The sequence below is a fragment of the Trichoderma atroviride genome, chromosome 5 (assembly GCF_020647795.1).
Source record: "Trichoderma atroviride chromosome 5, complete sequence".
NCBI lineage: Eukaryota > Fungi > Ascomycota > Sordariomycetes > Hypocreales > Hypocreaceae > Trichoderma > Trichoderma atroviride.
Genome location: NC_089404.1, coordinates 3355195 through 3379507, shown reverse-complemented (window position 1 = coordinate 3379507; position 24313 = coordinate 3355195). Strand labels below are relative to the sequence as shown.

Sequence of the window (24313 nt, the reverse complement as noted above, 5' to 3'; positions counted from 1 at the left end):
TATACCATTGTAGCCTACAGGAAGAGGTTGCTCCCTAGTTGTCGATAGTGCATAGCGAGTTGTCGCAAAATATCAGTTATATCTAGACAACAGCAAAATCCCTGTTGGGCACTGCCGACGTCCTCGCTAGCACGGCTCTAGGCTCTGGATGCCGCAGGGGCTTCCAACGTGGTTGGAGCAAGGGTATCTAATAGAGAGAAAGATCTCACGTTGAATAGTTGCGAATGGATCTTATTATTTTAAATCAAGATAGTAATCGTATAACACAGATGTCCTAGCCAAGTCTCATTTGAGTGCAAGCCTTCCAACTGAGCCGTGCGGTCGCGGGGTTCTAACTCGTTTGCCTCGGTAGTAACTAATGCCAAGCGCCCACGAATGTTCCATCGGATTATCGGTTGGCTTGCCGCCATCTTAGCCTCCCTTTCAAACATTTCAGCGTGTACCTTTGTCCAAGAGAAGTCAACCTTCATAAGAAGTAGCTTAAGTTTATGTCGCAGAAATGACAGCAACCGCCAGTCCAAACTGACGTATGCTGCGTCAGATACACACAACTTTGGTCATATTAGACATGGAGATGGTGTTTTAGCAAAGCTTGAGCTTATAATTGAAAGGGTTACAAAGCGTTAGCTAGACGCCGCTACAGCTGGTGCACAATGATATCACATTTCGGGGTAACACATATTGCACCTATCTTGAAGCTGACATAGGAGGGGATATTGCGTACGCGCGCGTAAAGACGCTTACAATTGCTTTATTTTTTTTTTCTTAGATTATGGCCTTCATCTTTGGCACTGCAGTGTCTTTGCCCCTATCATTGTGTAGGTAGTCTAACAGGCCTCAAGTCTATCTCTCTTAAATAGTTGAGCCTAAACAAACTAAACACGAAATGTTGGTCAACGTTCGCTCGAGGGAGGATCAAGGCCTATAATAAAAGAAGACTCACAACCAATTCACCGTTCTCGTTGGCAATACGCTCGCTCAGCTCAATGCCCTGTCGTTCCCGGTATCCTCCGTCACGCATGGGTAGCTCTGCGGTTAAGAGAGTGCCTTCCAGACGGATATCGTTGGCTGAATCAGAAAAGTCTGGAAGAATGTCTTGATTAGCAATTGTTCACACACAAAGCTTTTATGAACAGCAACATATAGTACAAGGCAAGACAATGTTGAGATAAAAAAACATTCTTAAAATGAGGGACATTGTAAAACATCTCGAAAGTGGTGTGATAATTGGACAGGGGAAGGCAACACGTACTGACACCGTCCCACATGAACCAGCCATCTTCATTGCCGATGAATCTGTTCAGATCAATTCTGGACTCAACCCAGTTTCCTTCTCTGTCACAGACGTTGGCGAAGAGAATGTGGCCATCCTCCAGAAAGATATCTCGTGATGAAGCTTGGAAAGACATTGCGCTGAGAATATGCAAATAAATAGAAGACGTAAAAGGCTCGTGTATGGCTTTGAGGGTTATAGAAAAGCATCGAAATAGACAATGATACGAATATACATGATATTTATATCTCCCAGGGCAGAGTCCACACATACATGCAGGGAAAAGGAGGCGGCTGTGTAGCTGTGAATCTGCCTTTCTACCCCGCTCAGCTCATGCAGACAACCCCGCCTTGTTGAAATGCCGTGAATTTGATACCCAACACCATGGACGATCTCAGCTAGAGGGGTATGGAATTGTTCATTAAGCATAGGAGGTATGGATAAAATGTTAGTCTACCGTCTAATTAATACCCTAATTAAGAGTTGCTGGCTAGTATTAACAGCAGAGAAATCTCATTCTTAGTGCTTGGTAGCGCCGCCACTTCAGCCTCAACCGCCTGGCCACAGCCATGTGGATTCTGGTCACACCCAACGACCCATGATGGTCTGGATCAGGAGCTAAATTGGCTGCTGCGGAATGTGGCTGTTTGCCAAACACTTTGTGGTACCTGAGCATAAAAAGAGTGGCTGGGCCATAGATCATCCTACTCCACGGCGCCATACGTCAAAGTGTCGGTATGCAGCCTCGGCGCCTCTAGCTGACAAACCGGTGACATGCGCGGTATAATCTGTATGTACGAATTGACCTTTGTATAGCATCATATAATTACAAGAAGCATATAATTACAAGAAGATATGTTTCCATTCTTTTGCTTCATAAAGCCAAATATGTGTCAATGGTGGATTGATTCGTTATATCGCCATAATACAGTGCCCATGCTAAGATATCCACTAATTGACCCCAGCGATTCCTTCTATTTGCGATACCTTTGACACTTTGAAACAGTTCCTCGCCCTACCATGGCCTCAAGTTTGATCAGCCGATAAAGTAACGTTGTGGGCATTCGTAGCAGTAAGTGCATTGATGGATTTCGTTGTCGTTGTCTCAAGGCTTGAACCGCTGACAATAGTTCCTTTAATCTTGCTTATAAGCCCAGCTGTCGAGACCACGCCAAGTTTAAGAGCGTCGCTAATCAACCTCGTTATCCCGTGTTGCATGACGCCACGCTGTATTTCTTCTGTTCTCATATATTCTTGTTAACAGATATTCTGATCACCTCTCTTGAGTCAGCAGTTTGACTTCAGAAGATTTACTTACTCTGCATTGCTGGAGTGTGTCCCTTGTGCAGGCTAATGGTATACTTTTTAAGCTGCGACTTCCGATATTTTATTGCCAAGCCAATGGGATGGCCTAAGCTGATAATTGTGTGCTTATTACCATCTTCTTCGGTGTTTAACGAGTAGTATTTTCGCAGGGCTTAACGCAGTTGCGGTTGGAAACACATTAGCAAACAGGACCCTCACAACAACGGGAGTGCTGGCTTACCTTCATCCTTTTCGTTATTAATACACTCAAGCTTGATAGACTCGTCGTCGGCTTTCAAGCCTGCCTTCTTTAACAGCTGCCGAATGGCTTCATCATCCTCTAAAATTTGATCAGCCTGCATCAGACATCTTCAAGCAATCAACCGGCACATAAATAAAACGAGCTCACTATAAATGATGATGCCATGTTCAAACCGCGATTCTCCCGAATAGCATATCAAGAAGAACACATCAATGTAGCCGATGAGCCGTACCTTGCCAGGCCACCGCTCCTTGTCAATGAGAATATCCCATGGGTGGATGTCGCTAGAGGCTGACTTTTAAGCACGATAGTCGTCAAGAAATGAGATTTGCTGTTACCCACTAATCGCATTCAATGATCTTGTCGTCTATACTTCGATCAAAGGTCCGCAGAACACGATGATAGGATGCCATTCTCTGAGAATTGGTAGTTGAAGAATTGACTGAGATGATGAAGCAGTTTACGATGATACAATGAAAGATTATTGAACACCTATTATCTAGGTGCAGATGAGTTTGAAGCTGTTTGACATTGCCTGGCCCTGATCAAACATTACAGGGGAAACGCATGAATGTCAGCATCAACTAGCCCGTGCGGCTATAGCTGCAAATAGCGCAAAATGTCGCATAGCTTCACATTAGTCCTGCGGCTGGCATCCTATCATTTCCATCAATTGACCACTGTTGAGACCACGTCACTCGGCCTTGGGTAGTAATGCAGAGGCTTATGGAGCCAGAGGTGCCGATTGCATGAATTATGGGTAACGTCGTCCATTGAAAAGACGCCGGATGGCATGTTTCCGAGGAGCAGCCAATCGAGTTGCATATTCTGCGACGAGACACTAGTCATGGCGGCAGCTGAAGAACGCGCCACAATGGCTAACTGCTTCTAAATAAGTGATATATGATGCCTCTATCCGTGTATTCTAAACACTGCGTCCCTATCTCTCAGCGATTATTCAGCGAGAAATTCGTTCAATGCGTTCAATCTTCCGGCGCACTGTTTTCTAACTTGTTCTTCGCCCATTGTTCGTTCAGAGAATTGCAGGCTATGCTACACCTATTTCCCACCAGACACGGTGGTTCGATTGTCGGATCTTTTTCTGCAGCAGAGTAGCGCGCTTCTTTCATTTCCTATACCGCCATGGACGACGAATTGGAAACCCTGGCTCAGGCCGGGGAGCCAGAGGAAACATCAAAAAGAGCCAGGCTTGCTAAAATGATGAAAAGCATGGGGCGTAATCATGAGCCCGCGGACGGTCAACTAGACAAGTCTGGAGAGTTAGAAGACACATCAAAAAGAGCCAAGATTGCCATGAAGATGATCAAGACCATGGGGCTTAATCAGGAGATGATTAGGAGTATCGTTACATCATGGCTCGTTCCTCAGTTCAGACCTGAGATCATTGCGGAGTATGACCAACGCCTCGCCAAAATTCACGATCTAGGGTTTTTGGGAGTATCGAATAGCTCTGTTGATGTATCGAGGCCATTCAGAATGTTCGATATCACCGATGGAATGCTTGTTGACGACATCGACCCCTCTGCGCCATATTGTATGGTGTCCCATCGCTGGAAGGATCCGGAGATCAACCTTGATCTGCTTCGAAGAGTCAAAAAGAAAATGTCAAGGGATTATCCGACTTGGTACAATACAGACCGAACTGACGTCGAAATGATCCTCAAGTATTGTAAAGAGAAAATTATGAAGCAAAGGAAAAAGGTCAATGGCTGTGCCGTGAAGAACAGGGTTGATGAGAAGTTGGCCCAAAACGACTGCTACGTCTTGTCTCTTCTTCGGATGTATCACCACAGCAAACAGATTCGTAAAGAGGTCAAAGATGCTCACGCGCACTTGGAGACTGTGATACATGATAAAAAAGTTACAGATATGGAGGACAGAGTTTTCAAAGATCTCAGCAGTAACACAAAGTCTAGCATTGACGGCGATGGAACCAGAGCTTCACTGGCCAATCCCGAAGAGCAACAACCTGCAGTTGAGGATACTGACGACGACACCGATGCTATTAAAGCGGCTTATGAGAGGATATTCGATGCCGAGTGGGAACGCGACAAACATTCAGATGATGCTGAATTCGATACCCTCAACCGTGATCTGCGTGACATGGTGGAGAAGATGGTTCGCTGCTTACGTCTATGGAGATCTGCCATCAAAATCGAACAATCAATCCTAAAGGCTGAGAAAATATTCAAGCGAGGCCTGGTCCCGGGATATAAACAACAGCAGAAATTCTACGTGTGGCTTGATACCTGCTGCATCGACAAGAGCAATCACAACGAGTATTCCGAATCCATGTCGCTAATGGGAGACTGGTATGCCCAATCTGCTTTTACTCTAGTACACCTGGACACTGGATTTGACAGAGTTCCTGACAAATCTGATGCTGAGATCTACTGGGACGAGTACTTGCAGACAGATGGTGACTATCACAAACTTGAGACTATCGCCAATCGAAGAATAGATCCAGTTCAGAAATACGAAGATATCGCCAAGGAGCCAGAGATTGAATGGTCGACCCGGGGATGGACACTACAGGAGCTCGTTATGAGTAGGATGACTTACTACGTGAATGCTGATTGGCAATTATTACCGCGACCTGTTGAAAATCTGGGGCGAGCATACCATCTTATTCCGCACATAGGGCTATATACCGGCCTTCTCGACATCAAGCCCACTTCCAATGCGTGGAAACCAGAAGTTCTCATGACGGCTCTGCTGAATTGCGGAGCTGTCCAGTACACAGAGGCGATCAAGACAGTTTATCCTCGAATCGAGCAGGATTCTGATGAAGAAGAGGTTGAAGAGGGTTTCTCTCTGAGTAATGCCTTGTTGGCGTCGATTGCTATGCCTTGGAACATAATGGACACCGTCTTTCATGTCGCGAAGCCAGAGCCAGCCCATGATGAGAAAGATGAGAAGACTAAAGTTAAATTGTCTGGAGAAGCCGTGCTCCGCGAAATCTCTGTCTTGTGGGATCAGAATCTGGCCACTCAATTCCCTCATATCGAAGAAGATGGCAAGAAGAGGGGAAAACAGAAGGCTTATAAGATAAATGAGCATATTCGTCTCGAAGACAGCTCAACTACGGAAGACAGGGTATCGCATGCGCTTTCTATCATCAAAGCTCTTGAGCTGGTGGGGCTTTCACTTCCCAAAGACATATCTCCTGAATCAGCTAAAACCGAGATTGCCCAGGCTGTTTTCTTTGCTACCATGGCATTAGTTGAGTGCTATGAGCAAACCAAATATCCAATGGTTATTCAAGAAGTGTCATCACAAGAGAATTTGGGCAAGAAACAAAGCGACAATGAACAAAAGGCCATTTTGAAGCAAAAAAGAGAAATCGAAAAGAGGGTGAAGCTCGAAATAAGGAAGAGGCTTTTTCAAGAGCTTTTGGATTCTTTCCCTGAGGCAAAAGAGCAGTATTCCATTGAGACTATCGAAGGCCTCGAAGAAAAGGAAGAAGCAATTGCCAGGACCTTTGCACACATCTTGCATGTCCTAGTCGACGAGGTCAACACTTTAATCCTGAATGACCGACAATATATCGCCGAGTTTGGAAACATCACTCTTTTGGATTCGTGGGTAGATGGAACGCGCAGACATGGATTTACCACTCAAGAAGTCATGACGCTGGCATGCAAGCGAAGGACAACAAAGTCGTTTGATCGCGCATACTCGCTGATGGGTATTTTAGGCGTTCGTTTTCCGACATTTCCTGCTGAAGGGTACGAGAAGGCACTTTGTCGGCTTTTTGACGAAACAGTCACTACTCATAACGACGTATCTGTTTTCAACTGGGCTGGTTACAATAAAGGAAGCTCAATCCGCGGGCGTTCGATGTACCCGTCGACACAAGAGGCATATCAAGCCAAAGACAGCCGTCTTTATAGCCGAAACTCTATGGCCGAAACTGAGAAAGACAAGATGCTTCATACTACGAGCTATTACCACGCTATTGTCTCTCTTTTACGCGACTTGATTGAGTTTCTCAAGAAAAATGTACCACCGAAGCAGGTGGTCGAATGGATTGGCTACATCTCCGCCATCATCTATTCTTTTGATCTAGAGAAGCTGAAAGCTGCCCCAGCTTCGGCTGAGAGAGTGGAGAAATTGAGCGGCCGTAGCAACATCTCTAATGGAACTGACGCATTGCCGTATGAGATTGAGGTCCTTAGCAAATTTATCGGCTTAATTATCAACGGACCAAGCCAAACAAGACCCGGCCCAAAAAGGCTATTATCGAGTAGGGCGATCCGGAATCCGAGGTTTGAAGTTGATATCAATCCAGATGTTCAGATTGTGGTGGATCCGCCTGCTCAGACGCCTGACATAAAGCACGAGCAAAATGGGCGCGATTCCAATCCAAATAACGGTCAAAACACGCCTGATGCGGAAAATATATCTCCGCCAGAACTAGTAGATGTTCCAACACCAACAGAAGACGAAGGAAATGAGACTCCTCCTGTGGGTAGAAAGAGCAGATTTGTCGAGCAGCTTTCAGAAGCAGGTTCAATTCCGGTGCCACTCCTGACGGGCCAAAACGAGACTTCACAAACCGAAAGCAACGCTCCTTTAAGCGAAAATGAAGAGATATCGATATACCTTCAGAAATGGGCCACAAACTCCCTCCAGCGAATCAGAAAAGATTCAAGCTTCTTTGAGACTCCACTACCAGCCAAAGTGCACGGGATACGGCATAAAATCGAGAAGGAGCATAGAGAAAACAGTATTTACAAGACAGCCAGTTTTGGGTCTCCCAATATGGTCTCCCCGCATCCCATCATTGTTACCAATGCAGGCATTGAGAGTATATTTGACATTCAGCGTGTCATCATCACAATGGCTGACCTGCAAGGGCTGCGGCAACAAGTCGAGCATGCAACAAGCCCAGATCAGATCATTTCTGGCTATTGCTCTATTAGCACTGGATTCGCCCAAGTCATTGTTCAGTTCTCCTGCAAAAGCGAATTGTTGAGGAAGCAGCTGGAAGTCATTGACGGGATCGACTTTCGCGTCATGAAGGAGCAGAACAAAAAGGAGGATAAAAAGCGAGAACACAAGATGACAAGCAAAGTCTTGTTCGAGAAGAAGAAGAAGGATAAGAAGGGTCGCGACGAAAAGAAGAAGAAGAAGGACAAGCGAGAAGATGCCGAACCTGACCCCTCAGTGAACTTCAATGAAGTCGCTGACGAAGGCGAAGCAACGAATGATGCCTCGGGAGAACCCCAAACTCGCGACCTGGACGAAGAGAAGACCATTAACCGCATGATCAAGTTTATCCAGGAAGATGATCTGCGCCTCGTTGCCGGTGAATGGGTCCTTGCGAGATGCTCGGGCGTGGCCAATTCCGACTGGTTCCTCTGTCATCTCGAACTAGGCTCTACACATCCATTCTACGGTTACCGCATACCGACGAGCGAGATTGATTTCAACAACTGCTTCCCCGAGGATGGGCTGGTGGCTGAGTGGAACAGATACATGAACCGCAAGAAGGAGGAAATGTGCAAAATATTGGCGACATTCCTGAAGTCCAAGGAGCATAAGCTCAAGCGGAGAAGGCTTGTGGGTCGCATTATCCGTGATCTTGCACCGCTCGATGAGAAAGCTGAAGAGGAACGTCCAGAAACTCCACGAGGTAGTTTTGAGATGAATGGACCTAATGGTTTCGAGATGAATGGAGCCAATGGCTTAGAGAGAAGTGAGGCCCACGAGGAACAAGCCAATCCCATTCAACATGAATATGACTACATGGACGACTTTTCTGAACATAGAAACGACGACATGAGAAACGATGCTGGCAGGGAGCCGCAGCCATTCTCAGAGATATACTCTCAAGATTCTGTATCAAGCGTGCAACACGACGACGCATGGTCAGCTCTACCAGACCCCAACTCCCAGTACTCCGCCACCAGCGTCCAAGAACAAGATAGATGGGGTAACCAGGAACTTCGCCCCGAAGACTCTGTATCCAATTACGGAGATCGAGACACGAGACCAAGCCAAGAGCCACCAACCCCATCTTTCGACGACATGACAGTCGTGGGGAAGAATGAAGTGGTGGAAGAAGAAGCAGCAGATGCAGATGAAAAGTCCAAAATCTGGGATTATCTGCCTCTGATTGAAAAGGTGGCTGAAAAGACGGCGAAGCATTATGACAAGCACTTGAGCGCCACTGTGTTGAAGGATACGCCTACGGTTCTGAGGCAGGCGATTGAGAATTTGAATGACAATAGGGATTTTTTGCCGGCCATGTTTCACTCGGCGAAGAAGATTCACATGTTTTAGACGTTGCACGGATAATTACATTATTTGATGTCTTTGAGTGGTATTCTTTTCACATGTAGATAGATTAACAGCATGTCACACTCCATAACGATTAGCTCTACAGCTCATTTCTTAAAACTCAGTATCTCGTATTGCCAACCTATTTCTCCTTCCTTTGCAAAAAGCTACATACAACTTCTAATCGTACATAGGTTCAAAGTAATTATGATGATAGACTCTGGGAGGAGGAGGCGCAAAAGGCTTCTCATACGTAGGATCAAAAGCATCCCTCACAACGCCCATGACACGCGCCAAGGTATCCCTGCCAGGCTCAAAGAGATTCTCAGCATCCCGGTATAAAAACGCCTCGACTTCTTTGTCAAGCCAAATTGCACGTCCGCGGAGATACTCTGAGCGGCCGTAAGTAAGGTCTGGTACCATTATGCCCAACCTCACTCTGGGCGGCACCGGTCGCTTATGCAGCTTCAGAGTGTCGCGCATTGCATTGAGCAGATCATGGTGGTTGTCTTGTTCAAACAGATCCAAAAAGCCCAGCTCAATGGATTGCAGCCCGGGAAGCCGCGAGAGCGTCAATATCAGATCAGCGCTGCGGAGTGGAAAGTTCCACAGCCGGAAATGCTTGAGGTTCGCCCAGCCTTCAATAGGGAGGAACGTTCGCAGCGTTGGAGGCTGGACGATGCGGTCCATATCCCAGTCTGTCTCCATGCTGAAATGCTCTAGCTGCATAGCTTCCGCTATGGCGTTTCGCAGCAGATTGGTGCGGAAGGATGGCCAGCGTATGTTGACATTCTCTTGCCCAGCCACAAGAAGCGAGAGGTGTAGCTTCTTGAAGTTGGGCTGCTGAAGAATAGTCCGAAAGTCATCATACTCTTCGCTTTCTTCATCAAAGAGGCGGCAGGTAAGGCCTGTATGAAGATAATGAGCGTCGACGGAGAATTCGGAGACATGATGGTGCTCGTTCTCTTCAGCCAAAGTCTTCGTCACCATATTATAACCGCGCCAAATTGCTTTTTCTTTCTCCCAAGGTTCTGTGATCCTGACGGGATTACCACCGCTCCGAATTGGCCACCCACGCGGAAGCGGGTAGTTCATTCCCATAGGAATAGAACGAATCAATGGGGTTTGGTAAAGAGGCGAAAAGATAAACCCATGAGTCGCCGGCGTAACGGTGACCGTTCGCAGCGCGGGCAAGTGATGCAGAGCATAGCGAAAAGCCTTGACATCCGCTCCCATAGAAATATTGTTCATTTGATCTTTCTCTAGTTTCAGCCAAAATTGGCTTACATCCTCCACTGTTAGTTTAGCGCCTGCTCGCTGGATTTTCCTCAGGCGTTTAGGAAGGCGTCCAGCGTCGTTGCCAAAACGCCTAATTGATTGTCGGACGTTTTCATTTCTTTCAAGCTGAAGCCAGATCGGATCCGTACTCATGTACATTGAATCTGAATCTGGAAGTGTGTCATAGCTGTCGTCGTCTTCAAGAGGATACCCTAGGAAGGCATCGTCGAAAACAACTTCAACAATGTCAGGCCGATAGACATCGCTTGCGGCAATATCGTAAAAGGTCTGAATGTCAATCGAATATGGGGAAAGAAAGACTCGATTTATGCGCAGCTTGAGAGAGGCAAAGAGTCGACAAGTCAAACGTAGACTTTTGATTGAGCGATTATCCAGATAGCTCACAATATCCTCGACAAGCTCCCAAGGAACTGGTGATTTAGTCGTGGGTTCTATAAGTCTGCCATTAGTTCAGGTTCTAATGTTGACGGAGAGAGAAGAGTCGAGGAACCTGATACGACAGCTCAGGTTGCGTCCTCGCCATTGGAAAGTACTTACCCCTGCTTTCATCTCTTCCAGCCAAGGCGGCTTGTGGGAGGTTGTCCTCTTCCATGGCCACACAAAATAGTTGGCGGTTAGAGAGAACCGTGAAGCAAAGCTGACTGACAAAGACTTTGTGGTAGAAACGATGTGTGTAGGAATACAAGGCTCTGCGAGCGGGGGAATTTTGAGGGGTTGAACAAACATTATATAGGTATTACTACATGCAGCGCCATGATGCATGCTGATATCCCTTGCATAAAACTGCAGCAAGGCTTTGCAATTCGAGTTAGATTCACGCACACAGCCAATAGACTCAATGCAGCCCGAGTTTCATCTTAATTGGTATTTATCAAGCTTGGAAATGATTGGTGAAAAGCAACAGCCAGATCAGCGTATTACTCATATCAACAGTCTCTGCGCATGTCTGATTCATCCGGCTTACTGACGTTAACTATGCACTCGTTGTGAAATCTTGTTATGCTGCCATATGTCCCAAAACCAACTGGCCATTTTATGTCTGTATTCAATCAAGCCAGTAAGGATCCAACTGCTGCATAAATTCCAGCTCGACGTTGATAAAGCTCTTCCACAGATCAACCTCCCTCAGCCACGGCTTCGTCTGCATAGCAAACGTCACAGCCACACAGTACTTTAACAAATCCGCCACATCCTCGCCCATAACGAGGATCAAATCCGCTCTGCTATACACACGGTCGCCAAACTGCTCCTTCAGCAGTTCCAGCCTCTTGCTTACGGTGTGGTGTACGCTGAACTCGCTGCCAGGCATGTCCTTGGGCACAAACTTCCACTCCCAGGGACGGCCGACGCTGTCGACGAAGCTGTTGCCCTGTCGGTTCTGCAGGCCGACCATGAGAGGATAAAAGTGTGGCGCCGACCAGAGCCGAAGGAGAGCGAAGCGCGCGCCTTGATGCTTGCTTGCAAACGCCTGAGCGTGGGGCAGCAGCGTTGTCCATTTGTCTGGTCCGGCAAAGGAAGGCGGGAATATTTGTGGAAAGTTTTTGTATCGATCCTCGTAGCAGATGAAAAGGTCCAATTCGTCTGGGCGATGAGGTTCTGTCGCTGCCACGGCCACTCCCGGGACGATTTGCGGATCGTTCTGACAGTAGGCTGGGGCGATGATTCCCGCTCGGTACACTGCAATTTGTTAGCAATTACCATAATTAAAGCTCCTAGAGCCGGGTGAAGCAAGCGAGACTAACGTTTAGCTATAGTTGGGCGGATGTTCATGCTCCAGTCGAGAGGGAAAATGTCTGTGAAATATCCTGGACCTTTTAAAACCTCATTCCACCCATCCCAGAATTTCTTATCGCGAAATCTATAGCTTGTCCGGCTCCTTCGATCAGGCTGAGATTTGCATCGTTCTTGTGGACTGAACAAGAGAGAATTTCTAAAGCTTTCGCATTCGTCGGATTTCAAGAATTCTGTCACGTTGGCCGTCACATTTGACTCGGGGAAAAACATGGCCACCATCATGAAGGCCTGGACTAGATCCTGAACAATGAAGAGAAGAGGCCATGGAGCAGCTGGATCCTGAGCGTAGTCGTCGTAGTCTGCTCGAATCTGAAGCCAGGCAAGGATTTCGACAAGAAGCAAAACCCAGTCAGTCGATCCGGTATGAGGAGTTTTGAGTATGGCGCCAAGTTTCTCTTGGACTTGGAAGTATTTCTCGTTACTACCTGGTTCGAGATCTCCCTGGTGAAATGACTCTTTGAATCCTAATTGTAACAATAAGTATTCACAGTTCAACAATATTTGGTTGCGTAATTACTTACCAAAGGACCTGTCACGTTCCATGATTTCCATAAAATCTGCATCTTGCAGTCTATCGGCCAACAGCTGAGCCGGGCTGACGGCGTCAAGGCCAGTGCGACTGAGAAGCTTGCGCTGCTCCACCGAACGAGTCTCCTGGAGAAACTGTCCGAAAGCAGTCTGCCATATCTTTGGAAGGGCCCAAATGCTACCTTCATCGCTGTCCAGCGTTTCTTCAAAGGCGGCGGCGGGGCTTTTACCTTCATGAGCCAACGCCTAGCTTTTTTCGAGCTGTCGGATGCTGCTAGGAAGCTGGGGAGTCTCAATGCGACTAATACCATTTCTAATTTCTCGGAAAGGGACGCTCTTCTTGTTAGAAGTAGCCTCATCTGGAAACAGAATCTCGTCTTCAACAACGTTGGCTTTGCTGTAAAACATGTATGGAGAATCACCCAACTCGTCAGTGGTTCGGGAAGTTATCTCGTCGTTCTGGATATTGAAAAGCCGGAATTGGACTTGCTCGCCCATCACCTGGTCCCAGATACTTTCGACATCTTCGCCCGGCACAATTTTGCGAGTGCGCAGAGTGTCTTTTTCTCTGGTCAATGTGCGCAATAGCTGTTCCATGTGCAAATATAAATCCCGTGGATGTGTAAGGCGCCATGCCATACGAAATTCCTGTTTCAAACGGCATTTATCAGCATACTGCGTTAGTTGCTGTCGTATAGTATTGAACGAAACTTACTGTTATTACAACGTCATACATATCCATCGGCGACTCATCCGGCACAAAGCTCCAAATGAAAACGTCATAGTAGTCCTGGAATCCAAAGCGCCATTCTCTCAAAGAGTCAGTCATATCAAAGTAATCAGGGCCCACCTCTAGAACATTGTCCCATTCGTTCTTTGAAGCCCTGCCAACACCATGTTTCCTACGATACGTCCAGAGGTGTTCATCGGGAGGTGCTGTTATCACGCGGCCAGATTTACCATCCCTTACCAGAACTAGTACCTCTCCGGTCCGCATGGTAAGGTATTGTAGAAACCGCCGGGTGACGGGGTTGCTGCGCTTCATGTGGCCGACAATAATGTTTCTCCCTTCAACTATATCATGCTGGCGCCGAATCTTGCTCCGGCCACCAACTTGAAGATGGCGGCTGTATTGTTGAGCGTCGAGATCGATAAAGTAAGGGAAAAACTCGAGCTCTTGTAGCTGTTGAATAAGCCTATTGGTGCCCCAGGAAGCCCAGTTGGAAGCAGGGAAATACTGCCAGTGGGTGAGCAGGTTCAAGTCTGAGAATTCGGCCCAGTTCCGGCAAAGCTGAATGGCATGCTTAAGGTCACAGTCTTTGGCTATGATAGAGAACTGTAGCCAGCCATCTCGAGACATTGCCTTTTCGCTGGCATGGTTCCATACACTCTTGCCACAAAGAGTGACTCGGATCTTCTGTGACGAGGATCTGGTGTTCTTGAGAGGCTTTAGCTCGTCGGGGAACAACTTTTCCGGCAGCCAGCTGTCGGTATGGAGGTGTCTGTATCGATCATGGTCAGCCACCATGTCGGCGAAGGTGTCACCATCTTCATCTTCACTATCACTTTCGTCCGATATGTCATCAGCTTCTTCCGCATCATCCCCACGTGCAAAATCGGCGCAAGCATCTCGAATTTGCTGCAGAGAAGGGTCCTCCAACTTTAAGCAGAGGTCTCGCAAATCCGAATCCACTATATCGGCATCATTGAGAAATTCCTCGACGCTGTTGGAACGGAGCGCAGCCGGCAGAAGAGTAGCAATTTGATCTCCCTGATATCCTTGACAGCGGACTCAATCTCATCGCCCGTCATCGGTGCCGTCCTAGTATAGGTCTCATGAGGGTTTTCCAATGATCCTACAAGCTGGAAGCCCCAAATGTTCTCCATTTTCTTGTCGACGCCCTCGCTAAGGCGCTTCCTCATCTCGCGTTCCGTTTCGATTTTTTTCTTGTCCGGAACGTGTTGTTCAGCATTTTTGCTAGCTTTCTTGCCTTCTTGTATGGCCATCAGCCTCTTTTGGCCTCTCTCGGCTATGCTGGCAGCAGCGGAAACACCTATATTGCCAGATTTGGTGCCTCTCTTGGCACTCGACCTTTTCTTTGCTTTCTTAACAGGGGTCTGGCTGTCTTGCGTTGGAGCGGCCTCTGTGGAAGTGGCCTCTGTGGAAGTGGCCACAGGATCGGCTGAGGCTTCCTCCTGGTCGCCATCGGTACTGACGACATCCATCCAAAGGAAGTGTTTGATCAAGTCAATGTACTGAGTCCGTTTATCGAGTTCCATGTCTTTGATGGGGTCCCAATCCTCGTCATTGTCAGTCTCATCCGCTGACATAGCCATACGCTCCTGGTAAGCTTGTTCGAGATATGCATCTTGGCTTTTCTTTTCTTCCTCTCGCCTAGCTCGTTCCAGCCTCGCACGCAATTGGTCTCGGTAGCGTTTGAACAAGGAAGCCTCTTGCTTGACTCTTTTCTGCTCCTTCTCGCGAGTTGCTTCCTCCTCTTCCTGGGCCCTGCGTACCCAAGAAAACCATTGTTCTTTTCGATAGAGTAGATCAGCAGTGCGCTTTTCCAATTTCTCGAGAGATTGAAGGATGTTCTGGCGCTGGCTACTGAGCTTATCGATGTATGCTTGGTGCCCATAGTCGACTTGCAGCGAATAGAAGTGCGTATGGTGAAGCCTGCGGGCATCAATTACTTTTCCAATGAGGACATATTTCTCAAACAGATGGGAATGCACTACTCTCAAAGTACTTTCGTCTTCTATGTCCTCAAACGTCTGGCTGGCTAGAGTAATTTTGGCTTTCTTTAGGTATGGAGGGCTCTCGTCATCCAGCGCATCCAGCGAAGCATTACGCCGTTTGTATCCCCTATAGAGGCCATAGACTTGCTTGGAATGGAACCAGCAAAAGACGCCATTGGCATGTGTAGCCTCTTTGGTGCACTTGCTACCATCGGAAAGGTGCAGCGCCTACTCATTCGTGGCCAATGGTGGCTCATGTTAGCTCGAGATTCGTTTTTCAGTGCTCATTAGCGGGCCAACACTTCCGCACCTGGCATTCAGAGGATTCTTGAGTCATGATGAGCCTTGAACACCGCGTTTATAGCAGGCCTCAGTTACTTGAATCAAAGAGTACAGTTTACAACAAAGGACGGCCACAAGGACATGGCGCAGGTACAGGCCGCAGGCGACTTCTGATCCTGGATTGGCGTCTAGCAGTGGCGTTGGGCGCTGCACTGGATTTTAGGCCAACAATTAGGCGCAATTGGGTGACACTGTGCGTTGGAATCTGGTGAATCTTGCTTCACAGCATGCCGTGAAATAATCACGACCCCTCAGATCAGTGTTAAAACAAGTCACTATCAGCAGGTGACCAAGATGCGCACAGCAAAAAGATGGAACTGACTGTATGGGCCATTTCTCTCCGTAGTGGCAAACGAAACAAAACACTGGACACGGAGAAAAACTGGCTCCAGCGAGTCAGAAAAGCGCCTTTGTACGAACGATTCTCTCTTTTTGCACGGGCTTGTCTCAGCTTTTGGCAGGTGGATGCGTCTCATGTGGGCGGTCATCTCCTATGCTTGCAGACATGCACTTTGGGTGTCCTCCAGGAGAATACCTATGACGATACGTCAGCTCTCTCGCGCTTTGGCGTTTGGAGAACATTTGGAGAATTGCACAAAATGCTACAGAGAAGAAATTGCTTCAACGCTTAACAAAGCCTAAACCCAGCCACGCATCATTGGCAAGACACGCGTATTCAACTGGCATGCGCCAGCCAAAAGATGGCGGGAGGCATGCTGCGCAGTGGCGATAAGATACCGATAAGCCACTGCATTAGTATGTACCTATGTACCTAGTAGTCAATCTCGCCCAGACCGAAGCAAAGATCGACATGGCGGCAAACCATCAGATTCTGCGAGCAACGCTCTCAGAGCTAGTATTTTAGCCAATTGGTCAAAGAAATTCTTGGCATGGCAAAAGCCTAGAACAGGAACAATGAACTCAAAGCAACGGGATCGACAAAGGGCGATCCTTCGTCATAGGCACCTCATGATGGACAACTCGTCATGGGCAGAGGATGCTCCAGAATGGGATGTGATCTCTGGGCTTCTAATCCACATCGCTGAGCCCGGTGGTCTAGGACAGCATCTCAGCATACTATGTATAAACTGAGATTTGTAGGCGTCAAGATACGAAATGGCTTGCCTGGACCAAGGCCTAAAGCTATTGTCCAAGTTGTTGTAGAGCGCCTCGTCGTCACTATCGGTATAGTTTTGCCGAGGCATGTGTATACATTGTAGCAGATGGTGTCTTCCTTTGGCCTTGCATGTCATCACCAACACGAAGTAGCATAGCCGTCGATAAAAAGGTCTCGCCGCTTGTCGCAGAAGAGGGACGAACGTGGACCTTTTGACTAGCTGAATCCACAACCCCATTCTCCACTACCTACAGTGGCCACGGTGGACGATGTCCCAGGAATTCTGCTCTCAAGCTGGACTTGACACTACATACGACCGCTACTGCTACTGCTAGTATCGACAATGCTAACTAAATGGGTGGCCGTCAGGTTGGCTACACATATCCACCAGAGCCTGCGTGTTGTGTCATATCAGTATCGAATAGTAGCAGTCTCTATCATCCAAGAAGACTGAAGATGCGTGTATCCAGGCGTATCCAGGCTAGTGATGTAAGTTCGTGCTGCTACTGGGATTAGTTGGCTGATTCAGTACTTCTGACGAGTCTACGGGAAGCGTACCCCGTACTCTACATGTGATGTATAATCCGCAGAGCTAGGGGTATCAATACTGATGCGCTACTGCTGCTGATAAGTACATGTATGTACTCGCACTATCACGAGCTAAGCACACGTGCCAAATTTTCTCCTCGACGGCCGCTCCCCTCTTTCTGCTGATCGCCCGCCGCCTCTTCTCCTCATCTTTGACTCGTGGGCTGCGCTGTCCGTCGGCATCATGTTGCAACCTCTTCAGCTTCGCCTGCTGCTAGCACGCTCCCACGGATATGTACTTGTATATGCCTCATGTCGGTCGGTGCCATTCCAGAAGCCAACGGTGTTCAAGGGCGCGGAGACGATGTCACAAACAGGCCTCCAATGGCCAAATGGATCAGCGCCGCGGGTCTCTCCCAATCGGCTAACTGCATCCCAGATCTTCCACTTTTCCCAACACAGCGTTGGACGCTAGTCTCCCTGGATCCCCGCAATAGGGATTATCGACTTGAATCCTCGCGAGGGCACGAGTGCATGCATGCGAGCGCTCTCGAGCCTCGGGGTCCAACGGTGAAGAGCTTGAATCAGTAGACGGGTGCGAGAAGACAACGGCCACAGGGAGACTGGCAAGGCTCCCTCCGAATCACAGGCCTCTTGTCCTCATGTCGCACGGCCCGAACCTCGCGAATCTTGAACGCTCGCCTTGCAACGCTCATCTTCCGGGGGCTCTGCTGGTCGCACCTGGATGCGCGAGGCCGGCTAAATTGCGCTCTTGTGTACTGTACTGTACGCCATGAGAGAAACAACGTGAAGCGCCATGTGTGGGAGTGCAAACCCGACTCAGGCGAGTAATCTCCGAGCCTGGCTCAGTGGCCGTGGCAGGCTCGCAGCACACAATCGCCCGCGCCCCAGAGCCATACGCGGCTCCCGCAGAGAGGGACCAGTGCAGCGCCGGTACGCGCGTCAGTTGAACCGACACCGACCATGGCGCCCACGCACGCGGTACCGTCTGGAGGGCACCGCCGAAGCGATATTCGCTTTCCAAGCACGCTGATGACGAGTGAGGTGAGGCTGCGCGCTGTGCCAAGCAGCGTCAGGCCCAGGCCGGCAAGAGGCTGCGAGTTGGGCTTTGATCACTGCGCACGAGATACACGTATAACTCACCAAGCCTTTTGGAGGCCGTGTTGCAGCACGTTTTGCAGCAGGGCTGGCAGCCAGTGGGGGTTAGGGGCCGGGGGCACGGCCGTGATTAATCTGAGATCGGCTAGGCGCTGCTGCTAGTTTTGGCGCGTACCTGACTTAGTCTTAACGCGCACGCCCAAATACGCTTCTGAGGGCTGTTGGGGCCCACCGTCCCCCTAGGCCTGGACCCCCTAGAAGCTCGCATCGCATCCCTGGCTCGGCGTTACCCCTGGCGGCCAATCAGCGGCGCCAGCGCTGACCTTCTAGTCCTCGCAGAGTCGTAGCCACGGGGGCGGGCAGGCTATTCGCAGTAGCCGTGCCCCAGCCGCTGCTGGACCCATGCCTGTGCTTTTGCCTTTGATTGAGATTAAAAACCTGCTGCGGGAGCCAAAACATTAATCCATTCCCCAGGTCCCTCTTTGCAAGTACTCGCCTGCTGCATTCACCCTCAAACTCCATCCCACAGCAATTCCGGCGGCTGGCCTCCAGAATCCCAAACACCAGCATGTCCTTTGACGAAGAGCGCCAGGACGGCGGCGACCCTCCCTCGTCCTGCCAGCGATGGTCGATGAAATATCTGAGGCTGCCGAGGCTGACCAAGATGGCCGTCTTCCTGCTTCTGGTGGTTGACCTGGCCATCGTGGGAATGCTTGTTTACACACTCGAGCCTCTCATCACTCTCCTGCGCAGAAACGAGGAGTTGTTTACGCCCACAGTCACCCTGCCTCTCAACGGCACCGCGAGCGCGTCGTCCTACTCTGGCGATCTGAGCCGGCAAAAGATTCCTCGCATTCTGCACCAGACCACCAAGAACAGCACGATTCCCGAGAAATGGATCAAATCGCAGCAGAGCTGCATGGAAACCTATTCGGACTTTGAGTACAAGGTGAGTCAGGACAGGACTGGACAGGACAGGACTGGATAGGACAGGACAGGATGGGCTACCAAATGGTAGAAAGGCGCGGTTCTCTCCCGACCGCCCTCCCTCTTTCACCCGACACGATTGTAGACTGTTTGGACTCGTCACTAACTGCAATTTGCTTAGCTGTGGACCGACGAGTTGGCTCGCGACTTCATCTCTTCCGAATATCCTTGGTTCGTGGACAACTGGGACGGCTACGCATTCCCCATCCAGCGCGCCGATGCCATCCGCTACTTCGTTCTGCACCACTATGGAGGCATCTACCTCGACATGGACACCTTCTGCAACGAGCCCATCCCTCTTGAGCAGCTCGAGGCTGGCCCGTCGCCCCATTACGCTCTCTTCAAGTCAACGCTGCCAACCGGTGTCACCAATGATTTTATGATTTCGACCGCACGACACCCCGCTTACGCAGCCGCCGTCTCCAAGCTGCCATTCTTTTACGACATCACCCGATTTTGGGCTGAAATCCAGCCCTATGCCAACATTATGATGTCTTCTGGCCCGCTGTTCCTCAGTCTCGTGGTCAAAGACTACTTGCTTGGGCAGCCCTCTTTGCCTTCGCCGACGGTAGAGGTCATCCATCCTTCTGAACTGGAGTCGTACATTACCGATCTCGAGAGTGCTACATGGCACAAGGCAGACGCTCATGCCTTGATGTGGCTAGGAACTCGACCATGGACTTGGTTCTTGGGTGGAGCGATAGCGCTACTCGCCATTTTGTACTTGATCAACTACTTGCTGCTGATAACCTGTGAAGCTTTTCTTCGCAAGGTTCCCTCCATCACGTATGCCATCAAAGAGAGCAAGTTGGCATAAGGCGGGGATTGCTTTTTGTTTTGAGTATATTCGTGTACATATACATCTTGGCGATACTGGTTGCATCTTTTCACACTGAGAATCAAATGGGTCTGATTTACGACATGGAGTATATTTTGGGGGGCAATCAAGGACGGTGCTACGGAATAACGATCAAGATCTGCGAAACACTCAATAGGAGTCGGATCATATTATACTACCTAATTCAATGACAAAATTTCAAGCATAACAGAAACTCGTTGCCAGTATGCCGTGGCTGTGAAAAGGCTGGGGAAAGGAGAGCTACAGGACTATACAGTAGTCGTGATGACGACTCGGATGTTTCAGTCTTGACAGCAGCGGGCCGCCATGTATGAAACGGGTGACAAAACTCATTGGACCGCATACATTTAGGTTTGCTTACGTCGAGGGGGCCACTTTCGTGTACGCTAGGTGAGGCAGTGAGATGCATCACCTTATCTCCGCTGATTGTAGCCCCTGAGAACTGCTGCTGCGTGCTGGATATCAGTTCACAATCAAACATGAAGATTCAGGACAGTGTACTCGGCCTGAGACGACATGGCGTGGTAGTTGAGCTCCTCAAGACTTGCTCTCTAATGAGCCATAATGGGGATATCTTTAGCCAGGCATTCTTAGAACCCGGTATACATTGTTCCATTACCCAACCGGAACTGAGCTTGAAACCCGAAGTCCGTGCTTGAATCGTATTCCAATAGCGGTATCCGCGCTTACACTGTGATTGGTCATTTGCATCAGCCTATAGGGGTCTAAGGGTTTCTATGCATAGGTAAACCCTTGATGAGTATGCTTCATCTTGAGAATAGGATAGCGTGTTGGAAGATATTTGGACGGGGATGTTCAACACATAACGTGATGCTGACTGCGAATTGCTATTTCAGTAGGACCAGGTTGTTGGCATTTTTGGGCCCTTTACCTAATCGATATTTAATTGGAGTTGCTGCTACATTCGACCTAAATATCTTAATCCTAAGCTTGTGAGAGTATCGCAGCCAGGCTTCACTGCAACATATTCCCCTACTGACAGGACACTCTGCACAAGATAGGCATATTCAACTTATAGAGGTGCAGCAGCCACATTTCTCACCCATGATCCATGTCATCATTGCCGGCTTGGCGTTCGGTCCTAGTGGTGCTTGGCGATGGCAGTGTGGGCATCATTGTTGTTATACCAGATGGCGCTAAACCGATGATTGAAGAATAGGCTTGAAGCATAGACCTTCCTGCATGTACCCTCTTGGACGTATTAGATTGTTAGCTGGTGTGGCTGTGCGAATGGCATGGCGTCTTGTGCACCCAATCTTGGGAATAATGCCAGGAGCCAAAATTGGCAATTATCATGTACATTATCAGTGATGTAGCAGAAGAGAACTTTATTCAGATGGCCAAGTCGCCAATGTCGTTATCAAAATTCACACAGCGTGGCATTTTATGCTACTTATAATTTCATTTCGTGTAACATTTAATTCGGGCTATGATATATACCATCTCCTAAATTTCTCCTCATATCTTTCCAATTGTATTTCTTCAGCGATACGAATCGTCGAGTATTATCAATCGATGCAATAAAGACTCCTTCTGTTGAAGAGACACAAGCATAATACATTTCCGTAGCATAAGACCAAATTACTGAGGCTTCGAGTAAGTCACCTCAGGCTCGCCAGTCCCTTTCCAATGGAGTTAGTCATGGCATCAAACTCGGCATGTTTGACTGGCAACTCTTACAGAAACGGCGACGCTCATTGCATCCTGGTGTTCCACAAGCAGATTCCTCAAAGCAGCACTCTCCATTTGAGCACTCGAAGTTGCAGTTCTGGGGCATGGCGGTGACGGCTGCAAAGAGGGCAGCAAGAGCAAAGAGAACCTTCATGATGGAAGTAATAAAGTCGTTTTTGTTATTTGAAAATATTAGGCGAGTTATTTGTCAAGGCTTGAATCGTGAGGGTAATCAGTGAATAGTTCTTAGCAACAGAGAAGAGAGAAACTTCATATTTATAGTTCAACATCGGCCTCAGCAGTAACCCGACGAAGCCGACGAAGCATCTTCACATTCTTTGCCTATATCGGCACCCGGCATCAATATACAAGGTTGTACATATATTCCAGCCAGGGTCCGGACATATTATTCCTGCAAAACAATGTCAGCCAGTTCCCCGCGACAAATACATTTTTCCTGTAGCGGACTAGTTCTTACCAATATATGTTTTTACTGGTCAGGATCATCGAGCATGAGTTGAACCTACCGCATATACGACAAATGTCCTATTTCTATTAAGGCAGGTCTACCTATTCGTGAGCAAACTCAATCACAAATCCCCGCGGGGAGGATACGACCGATATTCCCCTCGCGATGGGCCGAGACCCCGTCTTCGATTAGCAATGCTTACTATTGCTTGAAATGCCGATAAGCCGATGAATATAGGCACCTCTATATACTCCGTCTAGATTTATGATTATATATAGATGAAAGATTCCTGGCCCTCTCGTATTGACCAAGATGGCGATGGCAACACTTGCGAATCGATATCGCTACCGTGTTAGCATAAGTCAACCTGATCCTGAATGCCATCGGGGCTTTGCCACATTACCGACTTCGATCGTTCCGTACATCCGTCGGGATTGATCACGATCCGGTCTCATATTCACATCCGCACTCATTTATACTCCTGCGCCCGCAGTCATGGAACTAACGGCCAGGGGCAATATTGCCTAAAAGCTGCGGGCAAAAGTCGTTAACATTGCACCAATAGTATACTATGCTCTAGAAGAGAAAAGGAATGTCGTTTTACTTGGACTAAAAGTAGCCTAGGTCATCAAAATGGTATATAAGTGCGATGGCGAATAATAAGTAAACTGTTCACGCGAGCATAGCAGTACCATTAAGAACCCCGGCGAATATTGGATACAACGAAGTAATGACTTGGCGGCAGTATTCATTCCATGTACCACGATAAAAGGGCGAGAATCATATGATGACCTGTGCTCTCGTATTGCCTGAGGACTCTCTTCTCATATCGCCAATATAGGCAACCAATTTCGCATGTAGTGGCAGCTAACAGATAGGCAAGACATATAGAAACTATAGAGTGAACTTGTATAGAAGTAACTGGGCATGTTGTATCTTAGATAAAGTAGAAGACAAAAGAATCACGAGATGAAATCGTAGCTTCTGGTAGAATCACCACCAATTACATTAGTCATTGTGTGGGCGAGGGAGGAAGCTATCGTAGCTCACTTGCGTTGAGAAACATTAGCTTATGTGATTCTCTAATGGACCATACCTTAGTTAATCGACAATGCTTAGTGTTGAACAACAACACTGAATAATTGAGAAACAGGTCGAGGTATGTAATGGCGCTCTTCAGCCTTGTTAGCATGCGCCAAGATATAGAAAGACGATAGAAAGTAACATAAATGCCGAGACTTCCAATCCTATAAAACCACCAATACTCTCAGAGCTTAGCTTGCGGGCATATGTTTACGTAGCGTGGGCACTTATGGTTCATCCGACAGAAGCATCGACAATCGCCGTCACATCGACAGCGATCTTGCTTTTCTTTGCACTTTCCAAATTGATTGTACCTTCCAAGTCAGGAAAACACCTTGACCAAGTTAATCTCGACTATCAGCTGCAATACGCCTCTCTTCGCTCAAGATCCATCCATCATTTTCGTCTTCTAGTATCATATTCCTTCAAGTGACCACAACGTAATGATTACATTGGATATATATCTATACTAATTTCTTGATATTGCTTAGTAATTCGTTAAGGTATTTGTAAAATGCGCTTATCTAGAGCTAAGAAGCTGCATTTAAGTGATACGCTCACTAAGAAACTGATGCTAGGTGATATCACAGTATACAAAGGCTCAGCGAAAA

General features: G+C 48.1%; 9 protein-coding genes across 10 annotated transcripts; 2 read left to right on the top strand and 7 right to left on the bottom strand.

Annotated features, from left to right (window-relative positions):
- Positions 1–272: 272 nt before the first annotated feature.
- Positions 273–1473, bottom strand: TrAtP1_010343 (uncharacterized protein). Its single transcript, XM_014089776.2, has 3 exons — positions 1253–1473; positions 944–1083; positions 273–875 (listed from the first exon to the last, which is right to left on the bottom strand). The coding sequence occupies exons 1-3, from the start codon at positions 1407–1409 to the stop codon at positions 867–869; spliced, it is 306 nt and encodes a 101-aa protein (XP_013945251.1). The 5' UTR covers positions 1410–1473; the 3' UTR covers positions 273–866.
- A 643-nt stretch (positions 1474–2116) lies between these two features.
- Positions 2117–3414, bottom strand: TrAtP1_010342 (uncharacterized protein). Of its 2 annotated transcripts, XM_014089777.2 has the most exons (5): positions 3183–3414; positions 2988–3124; positions 2820–2918; positions 2592–2750; positions 2117–2511 (listed from the first exon to the last, which is right to left on the bottom strand). In XM_014089777.2, the coding sequence occupies exons 1-5, from the start codon at positions 3251–3253 to the stop codon at positions 2300–2302; spliced, it is 678 nt and encodes a 225-aa protein (XP_013945252.1). In that variant the 5' UTR covers positions 3254–3414; the 3' UTR covers positions 2117–2299. The 2 variants fall into 2 exon arrangements, with proteins under 2 accessions (XP_013945252.1, XP_065970763.1); XM_066114666.1 differs by having other exon boundaries at positions 2820–3414.
- A 569-nt stretch (positions 3415–3983) lies between these two features.
- On the top strand, positions 3984–9149 carry TrAtP1_010341 (uncharacterized protein; the record flags this gene model as incomplete). Its single annotated transcript, XM_014089778.2, has 1 exon — positions 3984–9149. One exon carries the CDS (start codon positions 3984–3986, stop codon positions 9147–9149), a length of 5166 nt encoding a protein of 1721 aa, XP_013945253.2.
- Positions 9150–9269: 120 nt separating this feature from the next.
- Positions 9270–11129, bottom strand: TrAtP1_013364 (uncharacterized protein). Its single transcript, XM_066115888.1, has 2 exons — positions 10983–11129; positions 9270–10876 (listed from the first exon to the last, which is right to left on the bottom strand). The coding sequence occupies exons 1-2, from the start codon at positions 11035–11037 to the stop codon at positions 9327–9329; spliced, it is 1605 nt and encodes a 534-aa protein (XP_065970762.1). The 5' UTR covers positions 11038–11129; the 3' UTR covers positions 9270–9326.
- A 361-nt stretch (positions 11130–11490) lies between these two features.
- On the bottom strand, positions 11491–12791 carry TrAtP1_010340 (uncharacterized protein; the record flags this gene model as incomplete). The annotated part of the gene is made up of 3 exons (XM_066114665.1): positions 11491–12122; positions 12188–12703; positions 12761–12791. The coding sequence occupies 3 exons, from the start codon at positions 12789–12791 to the stop codon at positions 11491–11493; spliced, it is 1179 nt and encodes a 392-aa protein (XP_065970761.1).
- A 222-nt stretch (positions 12792–13013) lies between these two features.
- TrAtP1_010339 (uncharacterized protein) lies at positions 13014–14295 on the bottom strand (the record flags this gene model as incomplete). Its single annotated transcript, XM_014089781.2, has 2 exons — positions 13014–13415; positions 13483–14295. 2 exons carry the CDS (start codon positions 14293–14295, stop codon positions 13014–13016), a joined length of 1215 nt encoding a protein of 404 aa, XP_013945256.2.
- A 164-nt stretch (positions 14296–14459) lies between these two features.
- TrAtP1_010338 (uncharacterized protein) lies at positions 14460–16406 on the bottom strand (the record flags this gene model as incomplete). The annotated part of the gene is made up of 2 exons (XM_066114664.1): positions 15817–16406; positions 14460–15734 (listed from the first exon to the last, which is right to left on the bottom strand). Exons 1-2 carry the CDS (start codon positions 15841–15843, stop codon positions 14460–14462), a joined length of 1302 nt encoding a protein of 433 aa, XP_065970760.1. The 5' UTR covers positions 15844–16406.
- A 2587-nt stretch (positions 16407–18993) lies between these two features.
- On the top strand, positions 18994–21402 carry TrAtP1_010337 (uncharacterized protein). The gene is made up of 3 exons (XM_014089782.2): positions 18994–19561; positions 19721–21218; positions 21316–21402. Exons 1-2 carry the CDS (start codon positions 19181–19183, stop codon positions 20414–20416), a joined length of 1077 nt encoding a protein of 358 aa, XP_013945257.2. The 5' UTR covers positions 18994–19180; the 3' UTR covers positions 20417–21218; positions 21316–21402.
- A 658-nt stretch (positions 21403–22060) lies between these two features.
- Positions 22061–22304, bottom strand: TrAtP1_010336 (uncharacterized protein; the record flags this gene model as incomplete). The annotated part of the gene is made up of 2 exons (XM_014089783.1): positions 22061–22101; positions 22160–22304. The coding sequence occupies 2 exons, from the start codon at positions 22302–22304 to the stop codon at positions 22061–22063; spliced, it is 186 nt and encodes a 61-aa protein (XP_013945258.1).
- Positions 22305–24313: the final 2009 nt, after the last annotated feature.